At 34.6% G+C, this 21,866-nt stretch overlaps 1 protein-coding gene across 2 annotated transcripts; it reads right to left on the minus strand.

Annotated features, from left to right (window-relative positions):
* Window positions 1-325: 325 nt before the first annotated feature.
* Window positions 326-15,170, minus strand: LOC149779104 (uncharacterized). Of its 2 annotated transcripts, XM_089939661.1 has the most exons (11): window positions 15,009-15,170; window positions 14,553-14,642; window positions 14,190-14,248; window positions 13,190-13,268; window positions 12,261-12,342; window positions 11,053-11,163; window positions 5,617-5,708; window positions 5,044-5,134; window positions 4,219-4,348; window positions 3,437-3,588; window positions 326-2,902 (listed from the first exon to the last, which is right to left on the minus strand). In XM_089939661.1, the coding sequence occupies exons 3-11, from the start codon at window positions 14,200-14,202 to the stop codon at window positions 2,789-2,791; spliced, it is 864 nt and encodes a 287-aa protein (XP_089795787.1). In that variant the 5' UTR covers window positions 14,203-14,248; window positions 14,553-14,642; window positions 15,009-15,170; the 3' UTR covers window positions 326-2,788. The 2 variants fall into 2 exon arrangements, with proteins under 2 accessions (XP_089795787.1, XP_089795786.1); XM_089939660.1 differs by lacking the exon at window positions 14,553-14,642.
* Window positions 15,171-21,866: the final 6,696 nt, after the last annotated feature.

The following is a 21,866-nucleotide window of genomic DNA, read 5'->3' on the forward strand; positions in this document are numbered from 1 at the left end:
CTAGCAAGAGTTTTGCTTAATATTGGACTCGAAAAGGATATCGTGAGCTATGGAGGTATACAAAGGGAATGGATATTTATTTGCTGCGATGGACTTCCATATATAACCCGCAAACAAACCTGAAGTAGGAAGCAGTAATATGTATACTCGGTACTTGCAGGAAGTTTTTATTGAACAGCAATAATTGCTCTATTCGCATCAGTATAATCCCGAAATTAAAACAAGGATGTTTTATTATCAACTTTATTATTTGGAATAGAACAGGGTGTGATAAACACATATCATAAAATTATAACTAAATAAAGGAAATATATTACAGTAAAACTTATGGTCAACCACTGCCGAGGAGTAGAACTTGTATTACAGTCATAAACTGATTCTTGTTGCTTTGTTTACTGTTGGATATATGATCAATCCGATACTTGGTCACCTGTAGTGGCCATCGTCTATGGTACACTATTCGCAGAATGACGAGAACTGTTGGAAATAAGCTAGGTTTATCCAACACAAACAAGGTTTGTCGCATTTTAAAGTTAATATTTTCTTTGAAAATCCAGACTTTTCTTTGAAATTTCAAACGTTATGTTAACAGAAGACAATACACACGACAAATATTCATGACACGCATAACTTCAAAGTTATTATCACGCTTACCATCATACCAGCTGCATACATCTCAAACACAAATGATGCAAGTATCCAGCGTATAATCACTTTTCATGATTATTTCTCGGTTAGTATTGACGAAAGCATAAATTAGACATGATCTCGAAGATTTCGTTTTTTAAAAAAAGTATCTGCTGGCTTCAATCGGCTTGGTATTTTCCAATATTTTCTTCTTGCAGAATAATTATTTTAAATTTACCTCACATACTGACCGTCCGTCGAGCTGTCATCACCATTGATTAACGTCTACAAGTTCTGACATATTACCCGCGCACTGAAACACGCACACACAGACCATTATCTCAGAAAACAAAAAAGATCATTTAAAAACATAAAAACTAATATGCACTTGACTCGGCCTAATGACAACAGGGAGATATGGTCAGTTTGGTAAGATGCTCCACTACTAGACCAGAATTGGCTAAGGATAACATCTAATTTAACATGACTCACAGTTACTAAAATTATCACTAAATACAAATGTATGTTTATAGCATAGTCAGCTAATCTAAACATGAAATAGAAAATTATACACAGATTTATCTTCTCATCTAAGGCAAAGCTAGCTACATGTACAATACTACCCGAATCAACTACATTTGGCACTATATTAACTGCATCTCCTTTTACTCAGCCAGCTCTGTCTATATTTGTCTCACAGTTTAAAGCTTATACCCGTCTGTGACCAAGAATAGCTCAGTTGTTTCTCCTGCATGTCCAAAACATATACGGAAAATGTTAAAGGTTTTTAAATGAGTTATGAGCACACATCAAGCTGGTTGCATTGAGCGCATTTTGATAGTTAGAACTTTGCTTACTAACTAATAATTGAATTACATACACAGAGGTACATTTTGATGCTTAGAACTTTACTTATTAAGCTTATACATACATTTCAAACCTAGATTGCATATGGTGCAGTTTGATTTTTAGAATGTTACTTTGTGAGCCTATACTATGATTTCATGCATAGGGTTAATTTCTCGACTTTTAACGTTATATTCTAAGTCTGGTGTTGCATTTAATGCATATGGGTAGATGTTGATGCTTAGACCATTACTGAGTAAGCATATACTTACATTTCATGAATAAGGGTTCCAGTAATTAGTTAATCTACTTAGTCTATACTTGCAGTACATTCATACAGATAACTTTGCATAGTACGTTACTCGAAAAGCCTAAATAACTTGCATTATATGCATATGTGTTCATTTTGTTTGGTAAGAATTTACATGCTGAGCCTTTACCTGCATTTCATGGTAAGGGATGACGTTGATACATAGAAGGTTACTTACTAAGCTAATTCTAGCATTTCATGCACATGATCGCATTTTGATACATTGAACATTATTTGCGAAGCCTATTCTTTAATCTCAAACAACACCATTATCAGATTCTATGCATAACATGTAAAAATATATTTGGTTATCATGCTATTAAATAAAGTAAAACGGACGTATTAAGTTGTATAAAGAATTTCAAGCTTTTATAGTGTTCCAGTGTGCTTGAGAAATACTGTTTAGTACAGGTAACGAAGAGACAGATTTCTATATTGATCATATACAGGCGTTTGATTGGAATAATGTGCATGTTTAACTGGTATGCCATATAACCTATAATAATGTGCATAGGATGAGTTAATATTAGTACATAATAAAAGTAAAATAGCCATAACTCATCTGAACTAATAACTAATGTACCGGATTATATGAACTACGTAAGAAAATACATAAGAAAAGTAATAATTGTATTAATGACATGTAGCTATGATATTTGAGAGATATTCAAGCTTCAGTGACCGTCTGAAGTTTTTCTCTATTCATCAAAATTACGTTTACTGAGAACATCACCCATTTGTCAATACTTTAAAAAAATACGACTGAACTATATGAAGCGTGTTTTTCTCCTTCTTCTCTTGAACATGCTACTATAGACCTAACAAGGACATTTACATTGCAATCATAGAAAATATTTAAGCATTGTCCTAGATTCCGCACTCATCGCTTGGAAAGACCGAGCAACATTGATGGAATTATATACATAATTGATGGCGATAAGAAATTGATTATATGGTTCGCTTTCCACAGGTGTTAAACCTCAGAGGGTATCTTGATTGAGGACGTTATGGTTGTTCCTCTGGTGGTTTGATGATGTATGAATTTGTTCCAGGAGTTATGAACTCCTTGCCAGATATGTCTGTCAACACTGTGCATTTCTTGATCGCATCGTTAGGAACCTGTGGGAAAATATTGGTAATTAGCATTTGTAATTATGTATACTCGTCATTTTGATTATTCTTAATTACGTCTCTGCTGCTATTACTAGTACAACAACTACTAATACTAGTAGTTCAGTTAGTACTAGTACGGCTAATGTTGTCACTGCTATTACTAAAGTTCCTGTTCAAATCAAATACTAGTCATACCACCTCCTTTGCTAATACTATGTCTTTATTTTTACTACGACTTCCACAATGGCTACTTTACTTATTACTGACATGTTTCGTCCACTAATTGTTAGCAATATGATATAGTATGTGTCGAATCGTTGATATTCTCATTCTGAAACAGTACCGGATAAGCATGTCTTTTATGAATTTTGTCTTGGGTACCTTATAGTTCGAACGTTGTAAAGATAAAATATATTTCATTAACCCTATTATTCATGTTTAAGATATCTGTCTTGTTTATAATGTAATATAATTAGACACTATTCCTTAATTTATCACCAATATAGTTTTACAATTACCACTACAAAGATAAGAACGCACCTTTTTAAGTGGCGTGTAAAACGGATGATGGTGTTTCTTCACTGGATTGTTGGTTGCTTTGTTGTAAGCAGAAAGGAAAACCCATCTTCTCAAATTGCTGTTGTTTGGTCCACTTGAGTGCAAAATGTTGCAGTGGAAAAACACTGCGTCCCCTATAATAAATGGGTAATAAAACGTTGTTCAAATTTAATGAAGCTAATATATTTGGCTTCACTTTGTCATTTCTAATCTCACAAAAGCAAATCAGGACGAGTCGGCTGCGCTACTGTGTCTCTGTGCATAATATTTTATTCTATTTGCCGAGTTACGATTGCGAATGTGTCCTAAGAAAAATCAAATGTTGATGAAAATCTGACGAGAGATGTTGAAGCTATAAGATTTCAAATTATGTTTCTCAAATAGTTCAAGATCTACAGGTGATACACGGAGATCTTGAGAGATTGCTTGAGCGAAGCGATGTGAAGCAAGGTATTAATTATACCCCATACAGCATTAGCATCAGTTCATGATTATCCCAACGAGATTTTTTATCATCAGTTAATATTTTACGGTAATTGGATTTGTTCACCAGATAGCATTTCCAATACCAAGCAATATATTAAAATATAATTTAGGTTTAGCAAGACGATGCAGTGCTGTGGATGTTTGGTCACCTTATGTTTATTAAAATTTGTTTTCTTTCGTTGTCAGCAGAGTTAGTTTCAGGCAAAACCAGCTTAAATGGTTGTTTGAATGTTTTAGAGGTGAAGATAATTCTAGTAAAATATGTAAAGTAGAATTACCAGGATCCATCTCTACGTATACGAGTGAGGTTTGCTGCTTGATAGCCTCTACTCTTTCCAGATCAGCCTCTGCCAGAATGGTTCCAAATTTATGTTCAATCCGTCCATACTTGTGCGATCCGGGTAGAATCTGTAACAAATCATGATTGATTATCAAAGCCCATAGTAACAACTATACAATGTTTGACTTTTTATGTCTTCTTCAGGAATGCAAACATACACAAAATTTAATCTGGATTCAAGCTCTCAGAGTGGAGTTACGCAATGCGGACTTATATATCGTGTTATTACAACTAAATCCATGCAATTTCGTTTTACGTTTGGACGTCGATAGAAGGATCGAGTGTTCTATTTGGATTATGTGTTCATGAGCGAATATTCTGGTGAATAGAACTTGAAGAAATATATTACACGCACCATGTGCTGGATAAATTTGATGATACATTGAACTCTAAATGCTGGTATTTGTAATCAACAATATATTTTTGGGAAGTGTTAAGGGCGGGGTTCACTAATAAATCCCAGAAACTCTTGATGAAATCAGTCAGAGAGATGATAACCTGGAACAAGATAAAGGGAAGTAAATGAGAGGTGGCAAAAACTTTTAATGGTTTTCAAGGTTTTAAGGAACCACAAAAACTCTCGAGGACTCTTTAAAAGAAATGGTTTATGAACGTTTACGGATCATTTATTCTTTAAATATGCTGCCAATAAAGACAATAATGACTCTTAGTCTTTTTTTGAAACAAAAAAATGTCTTATAATTAATATGGTTGGCAGCATACAGGTATTCAAATGAGTACCCTATTATATTTTAAGTTATACCTCAAGGCAGCCGTTTATTTTCACACATGGGTCTACAGGTATAAAAACTGTCATCATGTCTGGACGTAGGCATCCATTGTGATACCAGTACCTGAAAAAAATGATATGTTAAATTGTCTAGTGTTGTTTTGTAGGTTTTCTCCACCTGTATTTGTTTCTGTTCATGATCTCGATGATGACTTAAAGTTGCACATTCAAGTTAGCTAAATTTGTAGAATCAAAATAAAAACATAAAAAATCAAAGTTCGCATGTCAGCCTTACCCTTAGCTTGCAGAATTTTGTTTGGCTTCATAGGAATCAGATAAAACTACTAAACTGTGCATTGGATATGAATATAGAAATACATATGTCTCGACAGGATCAGAATAATTTACTTCCTTTCCTCAATTAGATACTGTACATATAGACCATGCTTTATATTTAAGTTTCAAAGGTGATGCATCGGACTAAATGTTTCGGAAATTTTTATTTTTCCTTTTTGCCTCCCATGACATTTGCGCTTTTAAAGCGATTGTATCTATTCACGAGTTAAAACTTATTTCATACATTTACTCAAGAAAAATGGATCTCACCCATAGTCCTGATGCCACATGTGTCTTCCACCAGTTTTGGCTTCTTTCATCATAAGTTTGCTGTGATAATGATAGACTTCTCCGCCCATTAGCTAATAATAATAATAATAATAATAACAATCATAAATATTATTAGTAGTATTATTATTATTTATTAATGTTTTCATGCTAGTAGTCATCTAGTTATTTAGGTTGGTGAGTTTGATTGTCCTTAATATACATGTATTACATATCCCGAAACTGCAGAAGTATTTATTTGTTGCGTACGTCACCTGAGGTTCGCTTTTCGAAATACTGACTTCCATTTACTCACTACTCTATACACGAAGTGACTGCAGCGAGAAACCCGACAGCTTTGAGCTCCCTGGCTGTGGGTTCGACTATAACCAGGTTACCCATCCAGTAAATCCTGGCTCTATTACCAAAATTGGTATGTATATTTAATTTAGTTTTTTGCTTATCACTTTCAGATAATAAACTTCCTTTCAGGGATAACGCAGGTAGTGGAGCAAATAGTGAGCTCACATTATATGTTGTTTCTTTCTCATCAGATATTTTATTTTATTTATTACCCTCTGAAATGGAAATACCATTGATTTGTGATATTCATATCAACGTACATTTCACGTGGCAGGGCATCTGTTATGCATGATCGTATCAGCAGTATTAAGCATGTCTTAAAGGGCTTGAGGTGATGAGCAAACACTTTGGTTATGAGGGGTGTCCGTTAGAAACGTTTGCACTTAAAGAAGAGGGATATCAAAAGGGAAATGTTATAAATATAGAGACAGTCAGAGCAGGAAGAAGATAATAAGAAAAGTAAGCTGAGAAAAGAAAGACAGCAATTGACAAGGAAAAGATAAAACACGAAACAACGAAGATATAAATAAGAAAGCAGACAGAGAAAGAAAAGATAAACGTGATAAGCAGGCAAATAAGTGACGAATATGGAGGGAGACGGAAGCACCGATAGAAGCCGCAAAGTTTGGAGACATCAATATGGATAGGGAGCATGAAACATTAAAATATTAAAAGATACAAAATTAAGTTAAAATTTTTTTAACTCAAGCAAGTTAAGATGCCCACAATAGACCATGCTTGAGTACGATAACGATAATATTGATGGTCATTTGCACAGATTTCAATAAAATGTCAATGTCCAGAAGCAAAATGGTGATTCGTCGCTGCATCCCAGCGGGTTAATAATGGATAATGCGATCGATGTGTATTCGCTTTTACCTTCGGACGACGCGCTAAGATAAGCTCTCTTTCAAAGATATGAGTTAACTGAGAAAGGTTTCCTCAAGAAGTGTAAGTAAAGTAAACTCGAGAAAAAGACAAAACAAAACATTCATTGATGTGACAGACATTTGACATAGAGTCGAATTGTTGACCCGTTATGGTAAGGAGCGATACGTGTTTCTGATGGAAATATCCTTTACGGATATATTATAAACGGTTACATAGGCATAACATTTTGTTGAAGCTCTGGAAGGTATCAAGATGTGGTATCGACAGAAAGATTTGGTGGTCTACCTAAAATAAGATACCATAATAATATAAGAAGACTGGTGCCACAATGTACATAGATAGACCACATATCGCTCATTTGACTGAAACGAAAGGAGCTTGTCAAAAGAGCAGCCGTGGCTATGGAATGCAGTGGGCGACAAAGCTTGATGATTTTGCTAATTATGCGAATACGGTATCGGCCGAGAATGTGAGGGTAACGGCCGCTAGTGCTACCGCTAACGGCCTAGAAGTTAGGTTCCTATGCGACACAGGGACTAAACGCGTCACGGAAAAGCTGCGTCTCGTTAGTGATAACCAAACGTTTGGTTGGAAAACACTGTGGACGTTTTTAGATCAGACCGTTTCTGTCGCTTGAATAGACACTGAAACGATGCGAACCGTGGAAGTGCTTTGTATGAACAACCCAATATATGAACTAGCAACTGGAAATCTCGATGTGCGCAAACTCCCATCAACATCGAAATTATTAGAGAAATCACTGTAGCGTAAATTGAAAGTTCCAGAAACAGTAGTCTAGATCTGACGCAATAATTTTATGGGCAATTGCATGACACGTCTTTGAGGGTCACTACGGAGAAAAAATGTCCGGTTCGGGCAGAATTGTAAAGGTGGGCAAGTTCTAAATTCGTACGCACGAAAGGATTTATGCATAGTGAATTTAATACAGTGGGTGGTGGAGAGATCTTTTCTGGATATCCCACAGAAATTCCAGCCCAATTTACTCCGATTCGCACACGAGTCCATTATGGTGGGCCACTTAGGCTTTAAAGCAACAACTGACAGTGTGTTAGCCGTATTGTATTGGTCTGCGTCACTGTGCGACGTTAGTCATAAGATGCTGTCGAACTATAAAATGATCGGAGTATAATTAAACCAAATGCCTTTAATATATATCCCTGTTTCCTATTATTGATCGTAAAAACCGACACATTCTAACACTTGCAGATTTCGCAACATGATACATGGAACATATAGCCCTACCTTCAACTGAAACCCATGGTATGGCCAAGACAATTATTTATATGTTCACCAGGATATGGAGGTCTGTGGAGGTACTCACTAATTGTGGAGCCCAATTTACTTTGGAAGTTATAGCACAAATTAGTAGCAAAATTATCAGGACCACTAATAATTAAACGCTACCCAATACTTATTAATCTGCAGGAGACAATCATTTGGGTAGTACATTGTTAGACTTGGGGTGATTGAACTCGAAAACATTCCGAATTCGTCCCACGTATAAGTTGTGAAGCGAAACCGATTCCAGATATGGAGGGCTTGTTTTAAAACTTGCCACGAAACCAATATATGTCGAAGTTAGATTTCATTAAAGGAAATCAACAGGTAGGAATTGCAGATAATGCTTGCGCATTAATAGCTTTCGCGACCGCTAAACATCAGCTTTATCTTATGCCTCTCTGTGTGGTCAATGTCGGTGTGTCGTACGTTTGTCTTTAGCAACAATCATTAAATGAGATTTAGAACGTCGATAGTTTAGTTAGCAATCTTTTTTATACATGCATACCTGGGAAGATAGTGCCATATTTAGCCTGTTCAGCATATGCCACAAGATGGAATTCACAACAAGACATACCAAGTCTACTGTTGAATATGTTAAATTGGAAAGCTTGTTGCTCCTAGTTAGAAGGTCAAAGAAGCTTAAATCTCACCCTTACAAAATTGCGAGATCAGAATCTTTCCATTACTAGAAATCAAGAAATAGATTTGATCCTTTCTTGGTTTGACGGGGCTTTGTGGGAAGCTTGTTTTAAATTTTGTCGCTATCGCACGTCCGTTGACGTACGCATGTTGGATGTTGCAGTCCAATACCGTTTCGTGGGCTTTATGTCAGGCTTGACCTTGTAAACATTTATCAGTGCACCAATCCTAAAACTTTCAGAGCTAAATAAATGCGACAGAGGGTTAGAAGACATGCTACGTTAGCCAGAGGGGGAATGTTATCTAATTCTTACCATATTATGAAATTTCTGTCTTGGGAGCAGAACTACTCCTTGATCAAAAATTAATTCTTGGCACTGGTTTATGGAAAATGGAAAGTTCACACGTACATTTTTGGAAGGAAATTTGTCCCTATAAAGGACCATCAGACGCACGTGCATTTAAACAAAGCGAAAGTAGCCAATACAAGATAAGGAAATGACTTTACAGTCATATCCTTTCCAGATCCAACCAAAGGTCTGAAATTTTTGGGACCGATCACTTTTTCTGGGTGTGATTGACATATCTACGTTTTTCCTTAATGCCCTGTTCATATAAATAGTAAGGTACAGTTTGTATAATTTTTGCATAGTCCGTGACATTCTAAAAGTGTTTTCACGCTTTTAAGGAGGGTGCATTGTCAATGTAATTTTGTATACTTAATATCAATATATCATCATTGACAGAAAATGTAGAGAACTTTTGTTACTGTGTTAAATATTAAACAAGGATATGTGTAGACCCTAGCTATATCTAAATACTGAGTTTGATTTACCCACTGCTGCATATTCAACTTATCTGTAATGAGATGCCCGAATGTTTCCAGTTCTCCGATTGAGATTTGACCAAAATCAGTTTACTTTTAAAGTAAGTAAAATTTAGCTATATTATCCCAATACAGACAAGTTGTGTGAGGAAGATGTAAACTTTATGTACACAATATTAAGTTGTGGGTTGTTTCATGGAGATTCGTAGAATGTTGTATGGTTTGGGGTAACCCGAATGATGCATTCGATGGCGACGCTAACTAGGAAGATATCTTTGGTTTCTTCGCGCTAAATGACCCAAGGTTCGGGACCAGCATGTCTGTAGGAATTAAGGAGACTCTCGAAGGAACGTGCGCAAGACCGAGACGACCAGGCCATGCATCGTTGCTCTTTGTACATTCGATCAGAATTAAGGAACCGGATACGCTTCATGATTGTCGAAGTGACTCCACGATATTCCATTTGCGAAATCATTAGTATATAGGTAAATACATAATTCAATACAGGTTAATGATTGAGATTTAATTATGCATACAGTTTACTTGTTGATGACTTCTGCATTGCCAACATTTGCGTGTAATTTCTCTGCATTGACTATTCATGGTGATAGCAACATATATTAATCATGTACGTATAAAAATGCTATACTTTTGTCACGCATTACGATAAATCCATAACTCAATCATGTATTAGTTTCATATATTGGTTCTTGTTTAATTACTCGTTAAAGATATATACACGGATTAGTTCTATATAGGAACGATATCATTTCTTATATCAGTTGTTGAAATCTATGGGTAACGTTCTGTTAAGTTCATTGTTTTACTGTATATGCCCCAGATTGGTGTCAGATTGATTAATTGTTGGATTACGTTATAAATAACTGATCTCTTTCAATAAATTATATTCAGTGTCTTTGCTAGTTCCAATACTAACGTGGTGATATCCTGTTAAAATTTGCTGGCGATATTTACGTTGTAGGTATTTGATTGGTCAGCATGAATGTGCATGTGTCAAGTCAATATTATACAAATATATGTTAATCAAAGAAACTGTATTGATTGTCAAAATCAAAATGAAACGATCAAGCTGCATTATGTTTTTTCTTTTTAAAATATAAGCAGGCTACTTAGCCCCTCCGATCACCATCTCTAGTATTCTTCAATCTCAAACGTTTGTTTATTTACAGTCTGTATTTTTCAATTTTCATTATTCAGTATTCGTTAATTTTCCTTGCACCATCTAAGATGATACTTGCTTACAGTTCAAACATGTGATACAACTGGGTAAACAATAGCCTACAAAATACAAAAAGAACGTTGATCTAATCGATAAACTTTCAACTAATACAGGATGATTGTGTCATGTCATCCCATTTCGTATCTAAGTCTCACAAGTTTACACCACTTAAATATACCTGCTCACAGCTACCCGCCACCTTCTCTGATCTTGCCAACATGCCAGTGATGTCATGTCCTGGATGGTTCCATATGACTCGGTCGATAGGACGCTGCTCAGGATCGTTAAGCTGAAAAATGTATTTTGCTGATGATAGACGCAATAACAGACCGAGATTGAACACACGACAAACTGAAGTAATTAACCCTGTATTTCTTTATTAAAAAGTAAATTGAGATGTTAGATCAGGTTTACTGTTTTCAGCGTACATTCAGTGGCAATTGTATTATGAAAGCAAACCAGAATATTAAGATCCAGTTTTCACACAGTACTTTACTCAGGCCTGGCACTGCTTTGTGCGAGGTCCAATGCAGCATGCAGAGCCCAAGGCAGCAACAGCGATCAGCGAGCCCCCAAACAACATATTGCATCGCGGAGTTGATTTCCTAATTGCGATGGGCCCAAGGCGGTTGCCTCGTTCGCCTTACCCTAAGGCCGGGCCTGACTCTACTTGGGTGGACTCTCAAATTCAAAGTATTTCCAAATTAAATTCTGCATAGTATTGTATTGTTGATATAAGCAACGAAAACGATCCTTAAATGAATACTTATGCAAGAATGAACATGTTGCACCTTAATATGTTTGCTCTAAGTAACTATCTAAAATGTTGAATTAGCGTTCACGCTTTAAAGGTGAGGTTATGTGTGAATAAGGATCAGTGTAGTTTAATTGTTTGTGAACAAAATACGCCAGGTGGGGCTTTTCACAAACTAGGCACATTTCTGTTGGTGTTTTTGATGAAGCTCATTGATTATACATTTAATCAGTTTACATTCATATTTTCCTGAGGATAACATATATCTTCTGGCATGATTAGTATTTGCAAGTCAGTATATGCATTGTGTCATTTTATCTACATGGTTCAGTCAGTTAAATTATATCAAATTAGAAACGTATATATACATGACATTGTTCTAGAATTTGCCATAGCCAATGGGATAATATTCAAAGTCACGTTCTTAATTACCGATGCATTATATAGTTTCTAAACTTTCCTTCCGACACAATTTTAAACTATTTATTTGTTTGAAATCATGAATGCTTTTTGTCATGGAACGTTTTACATTCATGGAAAGAGTATTGCAATAATTTGAAATAAAAATAACAACAAAGAGCATAAAACAAAAATAAACTGCGGCCCAATGAAAGGTGAAAACAGTCACTTACCGAATAACGTTGCTTTTGTAAGCCGTCTGGTGACTCAATTGCCTTCGTAATAAGCTCAAGTTCTTCCTTATCCAGCAGACCCCTGTTAACAATTAATTATCATGAATCAATAATTGTCATGACTTTCTGACAATCTTGGGTTCAGTAGTATTAATTATACAATATGTACTCTTCATCGCAACAAATAATTGTCTCTTCAAATGTGTATCAAAATTTAGAACCTACATAATGTAGAGTAATTATTTACATGAAAGTTTCTTGGACTGAAATATATGAGACGATTTTAATTTAAAAATCAAAGTCATAAAGAAACAAATATCGAGAATTCTGTTTGAACTTGCATCTTAAAAGCACTATACCTGAACACCCCATATTAGTTGTTAGTAGAGAACATCGTTTACGAATGATTGATAAAATGAAATAGCAAGAACAAACAGAAGGGAGGACAAATAAAAGGATAAATAAATCCAATCAAGACTTAAAACATAAGATGTGAGTGCGATTTTAAAGACATTTTTATGTTTGTGATGATAGTCGAGCAATTTCAATGTGACAGAAATTATATCAAAGTTCTATACAAATCAGATATACAGTCCTGTTTCAGAAAGAGAAATAAAACACAAGATTACACACAATAAGGTAAATACTGATCTAAAGGGAAAACAATTCTTGAAAAATATATGTTATACATGACAAAACCAGCAGGGAGATAAATTACAAACCACATCTATCTACTCTTTACAATGGCTATCTATTTTTATTTTGCAAGAGGACAGCCTTTGCATTAGAACTGATATAAAGTCGTCAAGTAACGTTAATAGCGTGAGTTAAATTTGTGATGCATTCATAACATGCTTATTCTTTCCTTAGTCGGTTTGCATTATGAGCAGTCCTACGATTACAACTTATATCCGATAAGAAAGATTTACCTCACGATGATGTATCCATATTCGTCGAATGTCTGTTTAATTTCTGGTGTCACGGTGAAATCGTCATTGAATCTAAATTCTTCAGCAGGAAAACACAAATTGTACAAACATTAGTGGCGGTAGTAGTGGTAGTATTAATAGTATTAGCTACAGTAGTAGTGTTAGTGGTGGTAGTAGTACTAGTAGTATTAATAATAGTAGTAGTAGTAATAGTAGGAGGAGAAATAACAGAAGTAGTTTGATGATTTTTTAGAAGAATAATACGAAAGGGATACATTTATCATTATCACAGTGGTCAATGATGACTAACTGAAAGAGTCAAAATAAATTGAATTATCGAATTTTTAAGTCAAAGTAGGTTTCTATCAAAATAGGAATTTTGTTGCCCCTATACCCAGAATATTTTTATTTTTCAGTTCTCGATGTCGTTATTCTACGATAAGTTGACTATACTAAAGATGAATACTCCTACAATACAACATAAATAAAAAAATATGTATTTAATATAAAAACTTCCTTAGAATTGAATATACATGCTGTTACTTCGTATTTATTTAGCCATAGGTATTATGTTAATGTCAGATATATAGATAATTATTTTCATGTACTGAAAAAATATTTGGCTCTAAGTGTTCCGTGTCATTATCTTTCTGTCCTTGACTAAACCTGCCTCCTAATCTCTCTCTCTCTCTCTCTCTCATAACAATCTGTGCAAGTTAATTGACTGGCATACTGTACATTTGTGTCACCTACCCAGCCTTTTAAACAATATATGCACGACAACAAAAAATAATAACAAGATCAGCAACAACAACAACAAATGGAGCTCTTAAAGCTACTGTTGTTACATTCTCATTAAGATGGCATTCTGGTTACTTTCCACACTAGTGCTATATACGGTAAGATGTCTACAACATTAGTTTGGCTATTTGCTGAAACAATATTTTGTTGGAGGGATATCCATGACACAAAAGCATGACATAAATGAAATGTAACATACCACATTTATCCATGGCGTATGTCTAAATTATGTGTGTCAAACAGATCTTTTCGAGAGTCCTGAAATGTACATCATTATGTATTAGGTCATACTATCAAATAGTAATGGTCGTACTATATGTTACATTTAGCAGGGTAATATGCATTATACTGGGGAAGGCGATGTAAACATGTTACATGTGTTTTACGTAGTCCAAGGCATTAAATACAATTTTGATATAAGATATTTTCATGTTGTCTTGTTCATCTGTTAGAACTGAAAGTGGGCATTCGTACTAATATGCCTATCCCGACATTTAGGTGTGTACTTATTTTATATTTATAGCCGCTGCATATTTATGCCTGAGTTTGTTACGTTGTGTATCTTCTTGTATAGTTTCCGACCCTCTTAAGTAATTATCGTGATTATGTGACACACACGTAAGGCTAGATAGTTTCTTCTTCCTTTAAGTAACTGAAATGAAGAAATGTAAGGAAATTAATATCTGACAAAGATTTGGAGGCACATTGATGTACCGCTCTGCAAACGTGCTCTTCTGGGTGAAGGAGAATCAGCAGACATGTTTGTTTGCATTACTCGTTTATACGTTATGTAAGATATTCTAATTGTAACTCAAGCCGAATAATGTTCATCAATATGTATTAAAATTTCATACAAAAGAAAGGCTACGAGTTATGTAAGGGCAGCCGATTTATGTTATAATTGTTTCTTCGTTTGTGACTGTGAACTAACAATACAGTGATATGCAATATAATACAAAACTTTTCTGAGATACTTATTTATAGGAAGAGTATGAGTCTATAATAGCCAAAATCCTACCTTACAAAAAGAATTCCTTCTGTAGACTCAGTTTATCTTGGCCGTATAACATACGTGAGGCTACGCATCTAACTGCGATGCCAGTGTCTTTCCCAAGCGTTGTCCTTTATTAGAATTACTATTTATGCATCTTTAATCAGTTCGTGTTTGTTCAGAGTCTCAAGTGAATATACGAGGTGTGTTGATAAATGTTGGTTATCTTTGTTAACTTGGCCTTGAACGTGCTATCTTTAAGATATGTGTGTGTGTTTGTGTGTGTGATTTGGATTTTTTAATGTCGCTTTAACAATTTATCAGTCATATCGCTACGATGTCTGCAGTGTGGGAGTTTATAGTGATATCTAGCACTGGGGCATCATGCCGCAGACATGTAACAATCTGTCCCACCCAGTCACATTATCCTGACACCAGGCCGACCCGTCCTAACACTAACCTATTAATACTGAGCGCCAAGCGAGACAGCTGTTACAACCATTTTTGATCTTTAATATAAATAATATGCCTATTCATATAGTTATATTTGGATCTGGATTTAGATATTTCACGTAGTGTGATAACGCTATGATGTCTGCAGTGTGGCACTTTATAGTGATGTCTAGCACCGAGGCATCATGACGCAGACAGTTAGTATGATGTCCCACCCAGTCACATTAAACTAACAACAGGCCAACCTCAGTCCTGATACAAACAATTGATGATTTGCGCCGTGTGAGGCAGCTGTTAGTACCATTTTTATGTCTCTGGTATGCCTCGACCAGGGTTTCATATCCGCGACCTCCCGTTTAAGAAGCGGATGATATAACCGTTAGGCCACCAGAGCGGTCATATCAGTATATATATATATATATATATATATATATATATATAAAGAGGATCTTGCTGCACATATAGGAAACTGACACATGCGCGCTATTTATGCGCGTTAAACTATGGGCATTTGATAGAATTATGTAAATATTTCATGTAAAACATAGCATTGTTCCATGGGTAGGCTATGTTATTATTACTAACCATATTTACTAGTTGATATCTGGAAACTGTAGATCAGGTCTGTGTCAACACATTAGCTAGAATTAACCTTTAAAAAGACAGATATTCCGTCAGGTACGCCATTAATGATAAGGGAAATGCAACGAATTATGTAGGGCTTTGGATGAGTTGAAAATGTTACACATAATAATGTGCAGATTGTCTTGAAGCAAATTTTGCGGTATTTTTTAATGTATTGATTGATTGATTGATGATTTATGGAACAGTGTGCAAAAAATGAAAAGATTCTTAGCGAGATAGTCGGTTCAAAGTGGTTGTCTTTTTAATTTTAAAACATATGTCCATACATTGAAAATAACACGTACCACGTGTTTCGCTCTATGTGCGTGCGTTTGTTGTGAGTGTTTGTTGTGTGTATGTTTTTTGTTGTGTCAGTTTTTTGTGTTGGTATGTCTATGTTTAATGTCTGTGTGTTGATGACATTTACAAAAATGAAGAACAGAAATGACGAAACCAAGAATATTCTTTTAATTCTTTTCAGCTAAATCTGTGATTGCAACAACTATTGCTAAATTATGTAGGCTTTTAAAATAATGACTGAAAGAAATCTAGTGATGTGGACATGAAAGTACCATAGATAAAGTCATTGAAGCAGTTTTGGAAACAGTTTGATAGCAAACTATTTGTTGGGGTTGGGCAACTTGACATCAGCAGCATTTACTGGTATCCTCGGTCGTGTGATAGACTGGTTTCTATAGTTACCCGAACAAAATACATCTGTCAAATCTGGATATGCGTTTAATCTTCTGGCTGCGTTGTATTGTTATCAAAGATAGAGAATCAATAAGAAATAATAAAAGAGATTAGCACTAAAATAAGTTCTGTTACTTAAAAATAAATTTACTTGCTTATTAGTCATATATTTATAACAAATTGTTTATATGGTATTACCAAAATGAAGTCTCGCCTACTTTAACGTCTTCCTCTATCTTTTGCTCAATTTTCTACCTGGATTTATTTACGTATATAAAAATATTTGCAACTTCCGTTTTCACATACTAAGTATTCCTTTCCACGTAATTTGTAAGAGAGGATTTTTGAATGTCATTGTTACAACCTATAATGCATCCTATTTTCATGACCATATCATTTTGGAAACAAACTTATTTATCACCACTATCATTATACTGTCGTGCCGAAAGAAGTTCCAGTAAGTAAAGCTATAGCGAGAGAAGAATGGCATGTATCTGGTTTGCCAAAAAGCGTAAATTTATATCACACATGGTTCAGCTCGGCTGAATTTATCTGTACTTCACTATTTTGTTTTGTATATATATATATATATATATATATATATATATATATATATATATATATATATATATATAAATTCATTTTGAATTGGACCATTTGCTTTCCCGTTGGAGTATTTCATATCCTATTGAGATGTAGGTCAAGTGTAAACGTGTATAAATAGGGATAAGAATTTGTTAAGGAAATCATTCTTTCTAATATTTGATTAGTCACTGGGGTCCGTTTGTAACGAGAGCTTCCTTATTGTATGGTATAATTCGATACGATTTATTTATTTATTTAAAATATTCATTCGAATTTTCAATGTGTCCATTCAACCTTTGGAATCTATAGACACTACTTTGAACTCGTTTATTCATTCAAATACATTCTGGTGTGCATCATTTGTCATATATCAGGACATTCAAGACTACTGAAATTTATTCGGAAATTCGATAATTTTGAACTTGTGATACAATATTTGGGACACTATTAGATCCCAAATATTATATCACAAGTCCAAAATTATCGAATTTTGGACTTACGGTCCGAAGTATTGGAGTTAATACAGAACTATTGCTACTACCTGTCATGCTGGTCTGCCTCTCTGTTTCGCACACAATACATCCAACGTATAACACTGAAACTGTTCCAGCTTTTCAACTGAATTTGGTACAGATGACAAGAAATTTGCTTCAGTTGCATTTTGGACCTTACATTCGAAACTAATTATAGGAGTTAATACAGAACAATGATCAGACTATATACGTAGCATACATATATTGTTATTGATTATCCATTATATAAAAGAATAATCGATGCAAAGTAAATTTTCAAATAATTAAATCCAAGTTTTTAATTTCAACTAGTAACAATTTTGACCAAATGTAACATAATATCGGTTGAAATAAAATATATCGAGGGTTATATATAAAGTTAATAATTATATTGGTAATATTATTGTATGAAAGAATTAAAAATATATTGGAAACCTCATGCAATAGATGAATTCGTTGATAATTTAATCTTCTCATCAGTCAGAGAGAATATCGAAGAAATACCAAACAATCCTACTGATATTAATGTAAATGATACCAATTCTATCAATTACGGTCAAATGTATTTGTGCCTTTGTTACATTTGCTAATATGTTTGATTCTATTATAAGGGATTCTTTCTGACATAAATTACCTAATGTAGGAATAAGGCGTAAAATAGTCATTGCATCCCACCACATCGAAGGATTTTTATTATTTGCAACCTCATGTAATAGTATAAGAATACCAATGATATTTACCGCTGAGAAAAAATATATCATCGCTTAGTTTTGGAAAGACAAGAGTATGATGAAAGGAGCAGCGGAGTGGGTGGTGGGTGGGTGGGGGTGAACAGGCCAGATTCGTTTTCCATATAAAAAGCTCTACAGAAAACTTTGTTCGAAGAAGGGCTGATTTACCAAAATAAAGGCTTCTACGAGATATTAATTTTGGTCCTACTATTATATGATACCATACTAGGTCGGTGCCCCCCTGCTGCTGTCATAAAACAATAAAATCACAAATTAATCTCAGTGTGGGCGGGGGGGGGGGGGGCAACAGACCAAGGCCGTTTTCCATATAAAAAGCTCCACAGAAAACTTTGTTCGCAGAAGGGCTGAATTTCAAATAGAACGCTTCCACGATGATTAAATATCGCTGAAAAATCTGAAAATAACTTTATAGTATGTCCTCGTTGTCGTCGTGGTAGTAACTAATTTTTTATCCAAATATTTTGTCATTTATAACGAAAAAAATATTATAATTATAAATTAAAATCAATAATATATCAATAATCATGGATGTTGGAGAAGCACTTAGAACCAGATTAGCATGAGAAGGATTAGAAGCAACAAGTAAATATTGACCAGTGAGAGAATCATTGAAACGAAAAATACGAGCAATTGAAGATGCAAAGGAAGGTTTTGCTGAATCAACTGAGTTATTATTTAAACCAGTAACTGCAACTACTGAAAAAATTCTTCTAGGAGATATTAAAGATCCTGATATAAGAAAGCAAGGTATTCTTCCAGTGCTAAAACAAATTGAAGAACAAACTCGACCTCAACCTGTTCCTGCACCTGTACCTGTTCCTGTTCCTGTACTTGCACCTGTACTTAAACTTAAACCTAAACTTAAACCTAAATTTAAATCTAAATCTAAACTCAAATATAAGCCTAAAATTATATCTAAAATTGAAACCGAAATTGAAGAAACACCTGATGATGATGCGGATATAATTGATGATGATGAAGGACAAGCCATTGCTAGGGTTGCTGCAATTGATAAATTTACCGATGATAGAATTAGCGGAAAAAGATCATTTAAAGATGTTTATATGCTTGCTGAATTTGCTGTGGAAACATTTGGTCAACGAGAACAAATTTTAAAGCCCGAATACGTCGATAAATCTGTGGCTCGTGAAACGTGGTACAAGTGGATATTTAATGTATATTATAAAACTAATAAAGCCAGAGCAAGTGATCCTAGATTTATTACATATAATTATGCAATAAATAAATATCTTGAACAATTACAACAACCTCAATCTAGACAACAACCTCCACCTGTGCAAATACAACGAAAACAAATATACCTTCTCCACAACCTCAACCTGAACAACAATCTACTCCACAACCTCAACCTGAACAACAAAAAGATCAACCTAAAAAATTAAAACCAGCTACATACATGTTTACTGATAAAGCTCTTAATACTTTCAAGGATAGAACAACTTTAATTAATATTGCTGCAACTGGTTATGATGATAGATAAAAATATGTGAAACCAGATTATCTTGAAGGATTAACATCTTATACTTGGTCTGCTTCATTGGTTTTTGCTGCTACAAATAAAAAGGTTGATCTTCAAGATCCCGAATATAAAGAATTTATAAAACGCGTAAATGAGGGAAAAAAATATCAGCGACAAAGATCTTCCGAAGAATCTTATGATTTACTAAAAACTATTTTCTCCGAAGAACCTCCTGGTGCTACCGGCGGCGCTTTTGAAAATAATTCTGTCTGCCCCGACAACGTTGATAATGATTAATCTCGGCTAGAGGTTCTTATTGGAGGAAAACGAGCTGGAAATAATTCATCAGAAATAATTAATGAGGCAACTGATATCTGCCGAAGATTATTTCAAGGTGGTATAATGGATATCAGCGATAGTGACTAGATGATAGTACATAACAATTATCGTAGACCTGTGCAGGTCCGAGTGGTAAACTCGCGGTTACCAGTATATAAAATTACTTACGGTAACGGATTAGGTGATACCGTTAGTGGTTTTGTTACGCGAATAGCTCCTAAGGTGGGACCAATTACAAAACAATTATCAATGAAAGCAATGGACTTTATTCGTGATAAAGCTACCGCTGGTATTGGTACCGCCTCCAGCAAGGCGTTTAGCGCTGTCAAGGACAGAATATTAAATTTAACGTTACCAAGTACATCAGTGATGCCCAACGATGTTAGTAAAGTAATAAATGACGCAGCAAATAAAAAATTAACATCGTTGATAAATCAAGGAAATGAAATGGTAAATACTAGGTTTATATCTGGAAGTGGTCTTCGTTTTAGAAGATAACATTTACAATAAAAATATTCTCGCGAATATCTGACCCAGCTATCAACATGAATGAACCAATAAGCAAAGACGAGTCAGTACGTGATTATCAATATTATTCATGTAGTGCAATAAATCCAAATGAAACAGGTCGAATTGAATTACGAGTACATGACTAGAGCAGATATTTTCTGCCATCTGAGGCATTTATTGAAATCACAGTTGAACTTGTAAAATTAAATAATGACCCATAAGACGCTGGTTTTAAAGTTGGATTTGTCAATAATGGTATTATGGCATTATTTAAAAGTGCCATATATATGGTTGATTGAAAAGAAATTGAGTTAATTTATAATGATGTTGATATAGCTACGACAGTTATAGGCCTAGCGAGATACTCAGATGATTTTACTAGATCAGCTTGTCCTAGGATGATGTTCGTCAAAGATAATTTTGGTGAAGCTGATAATAATCCGTATACTATAAGACGACCAAATAATGATGTTGGTAACGCTTTAGCTGATGTTGAAAATATGATCATAAATGTTAATCCTAGTTTTAATCTAGGATTTGCTGCACGCGAAAAATGTTATCAGGTAATCGCAGAAGATTTTCGTGTGCAATTCCGTTATCACATATTTTTGGATTTTGCAGAGATGTTAGAAAGGTTATTTTTAGGGCTAAACACACAATTGTTCTTCATCGAAAAGATAACAGCAATGATGCCATCTGGAGACAGGCAAGTGATGCTGTTGAAGCTAATGATGTTGCTAATTTTACTAGCAAGGTAATATTATCTAAAATTGTATTATGGATGCCAGTAATGACCCCATCAATTGATGAGGAACGTAATTTAATTTCTTTTATGGATCAAGGTGGTAAATCAGTAATGTCGTGGTTATCAGAAAGTGCTGATAATATCACTAGCAGAGTAACTGATACTTTTACTTGGCATATATCATCACAGCAA

This window comes from Sinohyriopsis cumingii, chromosome 17, assembly GCF_028554795.1.
Source record: "Sinohyriopsis cumingii isolate HCF-2022 chromosome 17, ASM2855479v2, whole genome shotgun sequence".
In the NCBI taxonomy this organism is placed as follows: Eukaryota; Metazoa; Mollusca; class Bivalvia; order Unionida; family Unionidae; genus Sinohyriopsis; species Sinohyriopsis cumingii.